This window comes from Tupaia chinensis, unplaced genomic scaffold (assembly GCF_000334495.1).
Source record: "Tupaia chinensis unplaced genomic scaffold, TupChi_1.0 Scaffold000578_2, whole genome shotgun sequence".
In the NCBI taxonomy this organism is placed as follows: domain Eukaryota; kingdom Metazoa; phylum Chordata; class Mammalia; order Scandentia; family Tupaiidae; genus Tupaia; species Tupaia belangeri.
In genome coordinates, this window is record NW_006160094.1 from 2,144,750 (window position 1) to 2,153,904 (window position 9,155).

The window sequence follows — 9,155 nt, forward strand, 5'->3', positions numbered from 1 at the left end:
TCCCTCTGTTGCCATGTCCCCAGCCATCTACAGCCACCAATGTCTAAGCACTGACCGTTATCCGTTGTTCAGAGGTATTATATAATCACCACCCTGTATATTTCCTACAGATAGTGAGTTTGAACTGTTTTAAAAATGTAGATGATTTCTTCCCTGATATATTATGTGCACTAATACATAAAACAAATATATATGCCATATTAGTCCATAAAGATTCTAAGTGAAACATCAACAAGAAATGGAAAAGGGTGATTTAGATATTATTTTTTATTTCATTCTTTTTTTCTTTCTTTTTTTTTTTTTTTTTTGAGAGAGAGAGATTTTTGCTATAGGGAGCATGTACTCGCTGGAGAGACAGAGGGAGACAGAGAGTCAGAAAACAAGAAATCTCCTCCTGTGGGGACGGCCACGCTGGAGTCCCTTCTCCGCCATTCTCTCCTCAGGCTCTTGGGCGGGCATGCATGCACACGCTTCCATTGTGAGTTTTAAGTCACTGGATCTGGAACTTGAAACTATAGTCAACTACATGGGAGTCCAGAGCTGTAACCATTACGCCATCTGTTGGTCCCTGTTCCATTCTTTTTATTACTGGCAACATAAAAGGAGAAATAACTCCAACAATTTAGAAAATTGGGGTTTGTTTCTGGTAAAGGAGAAATCAATACAAACAAAGAGAGTGAAATCTGTTTTTCACCTGAGTGAGCTACAAGGAATAATTGTCAGGAATGATGTGTAATGGCAGAAGGTTTAAAAGAATCCGAAAGCTGGGTTTCAGTAGCTGCGACATAAAGTTGGTAAGATGGATTGGAGCTGAGAAGGGGGTTTTCGTTGGTCAGAAGTCCCAGCTTCTCAGTTTCTCAGAGCTGTTCTCTCAGTGATCTTTCCGTATATTTTAGGTGAACGTCATTGATTTTAGGTTCACCTGTTACTGTTATCACCTCCAATACTGCACTCTATGGGGTGCATTTCTACTTTTCCCTATAATTTGGGTTACATCTTCTAACTCAAAGCCTTTTCTCTGATGGAGGTATTAATTATAAGCCGTAGTAGTGCTGAATAACCACTGGTCTGAATCATCCAGTACCTAAATTCTGCTCCATGATCTTATTTTATGAATTGAATGGAAGTAATGGTAGCATAATGTTTTTTCCACCAAATAGCCAACCCTTGGATTTAATGGCAGATACACATTTTTAAGCAAACATTTGCCTTTAGAAATGGAAAAGCTGAATGTTTCATTTCCTTACGAGAAACATGTTGTGGAAATTCAACCCATTAATGATAATTTTGCCCACTAACTTAGAAGGTACATCTAAATGTCCCACACTGTGCTTTTTATGTTATTTTTTTCTCTAAATAAGAAGAATTGAAGCTACTTTCATTATTATATAGTTACATATTAGATAGTGTTCAAAATACGTCTTCATAATAGCACTTCTAAGCAGCACTCTTGCCATTCCTGCACTACGTTTTTCATGGTAAGACTATAGCTTTCTTTTAAATACAAAGATATAATGTTTTATATAGAGATAAAAATTATCTGAGAAGTTATCATTTACTCACAATTCTTTACTGTCCTACTGTAAAAGAAAAGCTCTTTCTCTGATATTTTTACATGTGATATTTCTGTTCTTTTTCCTGATTTGCACACATAAGACACTCTTAAAACAGGTCAAAAAATAAGAGAAAAATATTTCTGTTACAGCGATTTATTTAAATTTCTTTAAAAATTTATAAGGATACTGCACTTTAGAAATGGATTAAAATTTAACTTTATAAAAACTGAAATTAGTTTCTTGTATAATTTAATAACACTGTTCTAATTTTTTAGGGCAGTCGAAAAATATCATCTTAAACCAAAGAGCTGTTAACGTTAAAAGTCCTCTGCCTCCTGTGACCTCTAAAAGCAAAAAACCCATCCATAAAGGTAAAGAGCCACTGCAGGACAGGCCGACAGGATGAACTTTACACTGGGTGTACACTGCCTCTCCTCACCAGTTTTCACAGACTGTGGGTCCCCTCACCCAAACAGGTAGTATCACGAGACCTTCCTGAAATACGTGTAAGTAGATACACGTGAATGGAGGGGTGCTATGGTTTCGTACAGTAACAGGATCATAGCATGGACCCTTCGTTTCTCCCAACCAGGTAGATTAATACGTATCTCTTTCATCTCTCACACCTTTAAGTTACCTCACGATATTCTAAAATGCGAATATTCCATAACTTACTGACTTCCTCTATTAAGTAACAATTGCATTGTTCATCGTGTTGGCTGCCACATGCAGCAGTGCAGTAAGTATCACTGTCCGTGTGAATTTACTGTAGTGATTGTGTGCTGGGAAACAACATGTCCGTGGGATTACTGCTTTAAAGGATGAGTGCCGGGCTGGCTCTGCGGCCTGGGGTTAATGCAGCCAGATCCCACATGGCCGACCCAGCAATTCAAGTCCAAGACGAGCAGCTGACAAGGATGCTGAGCAGGTGTGCGTGTGAACCCCCAAATCCTAGAAGGAGGAAAGATGGAGGAGGAGTTGCAGTGTGCCCATTCCCCGCAGGAGGCACTTTCTCCTCTCCCTCTCTCTCTGTCTCTCAGTCTCTCTTTGGCAAGTACTCACACCAATACTTTCTAAGTGACTTCGTTCATAGTTCTGCTAGCAAATGCATACAAAGCCTATTTCCCAGTATCTCAGTTAGTGCTAGACTTTCCATAGATTGGAAATATTAACAATATTAAGAAATATTTTGAAGGTGTCAGTTATGTCCAAAGTGATCTAAAGGTACAATGCAATCCCTATCAAAATTAAACAGATTGTTAAAAGCAATAAAATAGTCCACTCTAAAATTTATATGGAGTCTTAAGAGACTCCAATAGTCAAAATAATCTTGAAAGAAGTAACAAACGTTGGTGAGGATTTGAAAAAGAGTTGAACTTTTGTAAATTGCTGGTAGGAACATAAAATGGTACAGTCTCTGGGGAAAACAGTATACTGGTTCCTCTAAAAAGTAAAAATATAATTATAATATCATTTAGCAATTCCACTTCCGAGTATCTAGACCAAAGAACTGGTTCCTCTAAAAAGTAAAAATATAATTATCATATCATTTAGCAATTACACTTCGGAGTATCTAGACCAAAGAGTTGAAACCAGGGACATGAACATTTATCTGTACACCCATGTTTAAAGTGGCATTATTTGCAATAGCTAAACATAGAAGCTGAAGTATCCATTGATGGGTAAATGGGTAAACAAAATGTGATATGTACATACAATAGGGTATTATTCAGTCTTTGAAAGGCAAGAAACTGACACACACTGCAACATGGATAAAGCCCGAATACATTGTGCTAGGTGAAATAAACCCATCATAAAGGGACAGATATGTGTGATTCCATCATATGACGCACTCAGAGAGCCAGATTCATAGACAGGAAGTTGAATGGTGATTGCCAACTTTTTTTTATTAAAAATATTGACATAGGGGGCCGGCAGGTGGCTTGGCAGTTAAGGCAAGTTAAGCTGGACTCCCACATGGAGTTGGGAGTGGAGGTGAAGAGTTAGCGATTAAAGTGCACAGACTTTCAATTTTGTAAAATGAAAAACATTCTGAAGATAGATGATAGTGATTGCCCAGTCATATAAATGTATTTAATGCTGGAGCCAGCAGGTGGCATAATGTTTAGGCACTGGACTCCCACGTGGTTGACTATGATTCAAATCTCGGACCCGGTGGCTTGAAACATGCTGGCTGCCTACGCATGCCCAAACTCCTGAGATGAGAATGGAGGAGAAGGGATTGCAGGGTGGCCATCCCCCTTGGGCGGGGGCAGGGGTTGATTTCTCACTTTCTGTCTCTCTCTCTCTCTCCCCTGCAAGTGCATGCACCCTACAGCAAAAATCTCTTTAAAAAATGTATTTCATGCTAATGAACTATACCCTTAAAAAGGTTCAAATGTTGAATTTTATATTGTTTATATTTTACCATGGTTTAAAAATAAATCATTTAAAATTTAATATAGAATAAAAATGATCTTCAATGAAAATGATTTATATTTAATGAGAATTAGGCATATTTCTGTATTATTATTATTATCTACTTTGATTTCTTCTATGAACTGCCTATTGATATTCTCCATACATTTTGTATTTGCTCCTTGCTATTGTAGAAGGTTTTTGTGTAACACAAGGTATCTTAGTCCTTCCTGTCCTGCTATATCAGCACACCCAAAACTGAGTCATTTATTAAGAACAGAGTTTAATTTCTGGCAGTTTTAGAGGCTGAAAAGTCTAAGACTGAGAGGACAGGATCGGTGAGGGCCTCCTGCTGTGCTGTCCCACTGCAGAGGGCAGGTGAGAAAGGGAGCTGGCGGGAGAGAGGGAGAAGGTCCAGCTCGTCCTTTTCTCAGGAGCTCCCCTCCACTCCCCCAACACAGCATTAATCCATTCAGAGCCCTCACGACCTAGTCACCTCGAAGGCCTCACCTCTTGACACTGTTGCCTTAGAGATGAAGTTTCCAACACATGAACTTTGAGGACACATTCGAATCACTGCGTAGGATTTTAAAACCTTTTAAATGTTCTATCAAATCAAATTTACAGAGAAATTGAAGGAATTCCATGTAGCCTTCACCCAGATTCACTAATTGTTGTTTTGTCTATTTCACTTTATTTTTTTAAAAGAATGATTTTATTTAACTTTATTTATTTATTTTAATTTGACTAGAGAGGGACAGAGAGAGAGAGAAAGTGAGAAAGTAAGCTGCCAGGTCCAGAACGCAAACCATGGTCAGCCATGTTGGAATCCAGCACCTTCAACCACCATATCACCTGCCGGCCCCCCCATTTCACTTCATAATTTCCTCCATATTAAGATGTACATATGTGTATTGCAAATATTTTTTTTCCTGAGCCACAAAGGAGTAACTTGGAGATACATAAATACCTTAATATGTATTTGCTAAAAACATGTCCTCTTACATGATCACTGCTACACTGTTTTCCAAAGTGCTTGTACTATTTTGCATCCCCACCAGTATTGTATGAGAGTTTGTTTGTATCTTGCCAACATTTTTTGTTGTCTGCTTTTTTCAATGATAGTCACTTTAGTCTGAGTTATTGACATTTTAAAACTAGAAATTATGCATATATATGGTTTTAAAAATTACACACAGAAAGAATACAATTAATAATTAAAATCATATATTCTCCACCAAAATCTCTCAAAAGGTAACTAATACGAATAATTTTTATTTAGTTTTAAGAGAAAACATATTTACAGATGTATATGTATACTGTAACAACTGCCACATATAGGTATATTTATACATTAATATATAATTATATGCCACATATAGGTATATTTATACATTAATAGATAATTATATTCCATTTTAAATATAAATATATTAATGTAAATACAAATATGGTTAAATCTAAAAATGTATATTTATTATTTATGTAAATTCATGCACCTTTCCTATACTTTTTTTTTTTTTGGCTATAGGGCTATGTACTTGCCAGAGACAGAGAAGAGAGAAGAGAGACCAAGTGACCACAAGGAAAGAGAGACCAAGTGACCACAAGGAAAATAAGAAATCATCCCCTGGGGGGGGGATGGCCACGTCACAATCCCTCAGGATTTGGGGCATGCACACATGAAAGCCTCTAGGTCCAGGACTTGAACCACGGAGTTGGCCATGTGGAATCCAGTGACTTAACCTTCCCGCCACAGGCTGGCCCCATCCTATACCTTCACTTTTTTAAAAATATAACAATGTGCTTTGAAAATATTGCCATATAAGCACATCCAAATCTACCTCTTGTACATTTCTTTATACTTAAGGTTGCCAAAGTTTATTTAACTAAGCTTCAGTTAAATGGGCACTTTGGTTCCAGTTTTTTCTTTATCACAACGTTGCAACAGAAATGGGCACTTTGGTTCCAGTTTTTTCTTTAAAACAATGTTGCAACAAATATCATGCAATCAATAGATATTTTATAACTCGGTCTTGTTTCCCGTCAGTTTAAAGATGAATCTTCTGACTAAAATGGACTCGCCATTGTTTCTTCTCTGAGAATTTCTCTCTGTCCTTTTCTTTTGCAGTTTACAAATTGGTCTCTCATTCTGAACTGGTCGAAGAACCATGAGCACAATAAATGTACACGTTTCAGATAGGCCCAAACCAAAACCACAGTGAACTTTTAAAGTTATTCTATCAGTGCTTCTCAAACCACAGTCTCTGGTCTAGCAGTGTAAATGCCATCTGGGATTGGATTAGAAACGCTAATTTTTGTGCCCACTCCAGATCTATTGAATCAGAAGGTCTGGGGTTCAAATCCAGAAATCTGTTTTAACAGGTCTTCTGGGTGATTCTTATGCTGGATAAAGTTGGAGAGTCATTGTCTTGTATGTATATTGTGTGGTTAAGGATGCCCCCATGTCATTTCTATGAAACCAGTAGGTAGTTAGTTTTATATACTACTTTTTCATTACTGTTGTTTATAGTATTTCTATATTCTGTTTTCCCTGATGTCAAATAATAAGTAAATATTGTATTTATTCAGTATGTCAAGTAAATAGTTTTAAAACTATATTTACATTTAATTTTTTTTTCAATTCACACAACTTTTCTCTCTAGTGTTAAATACCAGTACCCAAAGAAAATATGTTCCAAAGCCATAATTTTGAGAATGAAGGGAATTCTGGGCAAGATAAACAATGTGAGCCAATCCATGGGCACGGAATGAAGACTCCAGGTGTGAGGACTCTGTTGAACATAACCCTGACTTAGGCAGATGGTAATCACTGAACAGCTGTAAGAAATGTCCATATCATAAGGCCTTAAGAGCAGCAGGTGAGTTGGGATGTTTGACATTGCTTTCCCTCTCTCTTCCTAAATTTTAAAATAGTTACAATTGTCTTCACAAATGATTGAAACACTCCCTCTATTCAATATTTTGATGTTTGAACCTGGCACAAATTCGAAAAGAAAAGGAAGTAAAAATACATTTCGATAACATGAGTAATATGCATTAAGGAATATTCTGTAGAGTTTATAATGGCACAAAAAAAACTGTTAAGAATTTTAAAGATAGGATTCTTGGCAACTGAATGTTTAATAACATTAAAATGTTACTTTAAACCACACTTTAACTGTGCCCTGGAGACTGTAAATATGATTGGATGAGATTTTCATACATCCGATCTGGATTATCTCTGACATAGTTATTTAGACTTGCATAATATTCTTTTGTATCTTGAGCTGGTCCCATAGCCTGGGCGTTGAGAGAGCCATATTTCACATGGCAAACCACATTTTTTAAATCCCTGCCCTGGTGGCTTGAAAATCCTGCCAGGCATATCTGCATGGTAGTCAAAATCCCAACAGACTGGAGAAATGAAGGGGAAGTGCCAGGGCATGATCGCTACTCGTTGGGGATGCTTTTCCTCTCTCTCTCTCTCTCTCTCTCTCTCTCTCTGTCTCACTCTGGTGACTGTGTGTGCCCTCTGGCAATAAAAGAAATATATATTTTTTTGTATCATGAAATTTTACATTTTCCCCAGCAAGAATTAGAGAAATGAGCAATAATATTAATTTAAATATTTTAGTTTTATTTTGTGTCTAGAATTTTAAAAATTGGATTTCTATTGAAATATAAAGTGAAATAAAATATCTGAAATAGTTCCTGTCCTCTGTAACTGCTCATTGTAGAGGAATTATTTACCTTTTATAAAGTAATAAAAAAATTATTAGTTTTGTGGAAGTTTTTTTAGAGGTTTTTTCTATAGGGCGCGTGCGCTCACCAGAAAGACAGAGAGAGAGACAGAGAGACAGAAAGTGAGAAATCACCCCCCTGGAGGGATGGCCACGCTGCAGTCCCTTCTCCATTCTCCTCTTGGGATCTTGGGCATGCATGCACACGTGCCCGGCATGAGTTTAAGCCACTGGGTCTGGACTTGAACCGTGGTCAACTACATGGGAGTCCAGTGACATAGCCTTTACAACAACTGCTGGCCCTAGTAATAAAAAGTGATTAGTTATATGATAAAAATGTTCATGGATTGAGGATGATTAAAATACCAGTTGAGAAAAATTAAATGAAGCAATATTTTCCTAATGATCAGTTACTCTCTGGAATTGTGAAAGACCCAAGGGTGACATAGAGGTGAACCACAGCAGTAGTTTGCCGAGGACTTGGAGAGAGCACACTCGGTCCTCCATATGCACAGGTTCTGCATCCATGGATCCAGTGAACCACAGGTCAAAAATATTCAGAAAGGGAACAGCAGATGGCCTAAAGTTATGTTGTTGACTCCCAGGTAGTCGACCACAGACCAAGTCCCGGACCCGGTGGCTTAAACTCACGCCAGGCATGTGTGCGTGCATGCCCAAGATCCCGAGAGAAGAATGGAGGAGAAGGGATTGCGGCGTGACCATCCCCCCTTGGGGGTGATTTCTCGCTTTCTGTCTCTCTGTCTCTCTCTGTTTTTCTGGTGAGCGCACACGCCCTATAGCAAACGCCTCGCAAAAAAAAAAAAAAAAAAAAAAAGAAAGAAAGAAAGAAAGAATTACTAATGATCCAATAGCCAACCAGGACCCAGGAAGGCAGTGGAACTATTCAAAGGAATTATAGGAAATCTTTTTGCTGCTGGATGACTGGTTCAACTAAAAATAGTTCCTTAGAAAAGCAGAGCAGGGATAGGAGGGATCTCCAAAAAGTTTATGAAAACTAAGATTTTAGCACAAAATAATTCTGAAATCCGTGCATTTTTTAAATGAAGTTTTATCCATTTTCCATGAACTTTTGGAAGATTCCCCCTCCCCCCCTACACCTGTAGTATTTCTGCAAGGTGCTGAGTAGGATGTACTGCTTATTTAGGGCAGCAAGATGGCCCCTGGTACTGAACAGGGCATGTTAGTTTCAGCCAGGAACTCAAGCTCAAATAAGACCAGAACTAGGACAGAAGTGAAAAAACTCAACAGTTTGGAAGACTTTGGCTGTCATCAAAGATACCCAGTGGCTTTTCTTCTCAAAGAGGTCAGATAATGAGGTAGCCTCTAAGTAGATATGGAATGAATACCTAATAAACCTTGGAAATTCAAAAATTCCTTTGGTTCCATTTTGAGACACTCAGTACCTGGCAGGTTGCTG

At 37.9% G+C, this 9,155-nt stretch overlaps 1 protein-coding gene across 4 annotated transcripts in view; it reads left to right on the top strand.

Moving 5' to 3' along the window:
• The window catches only part of CCDC7 (coiled-coil domain containing 7), a 329,121-nt gene that overhangs the window by 315,873 nt on the left and 4,093 nt on the right, over positions 1 to 9,155 (top strand). For all 4 annotated transcript variants that reach the window (XM_006158284.3, XM_027775622.1, XM_027775620.1 and 1 more), the window contains 2 exons: positions 1,832 to 1,927; positions 6,641 to 6,856. In XM_006158284.3, coding sequence (XP_006158346.1) covers positions 1,832 to 1,927; positions 6,641 to 6,684 — 140 coding nt within the window. In that variant the 3' untranslated portion in view covers positions 6,685 to 6,856. The remainder of the gene's footprint in view (positions 1 to 1,831; positions 1,928 to 6,640; positions 6,857 to 9,155) is intronic.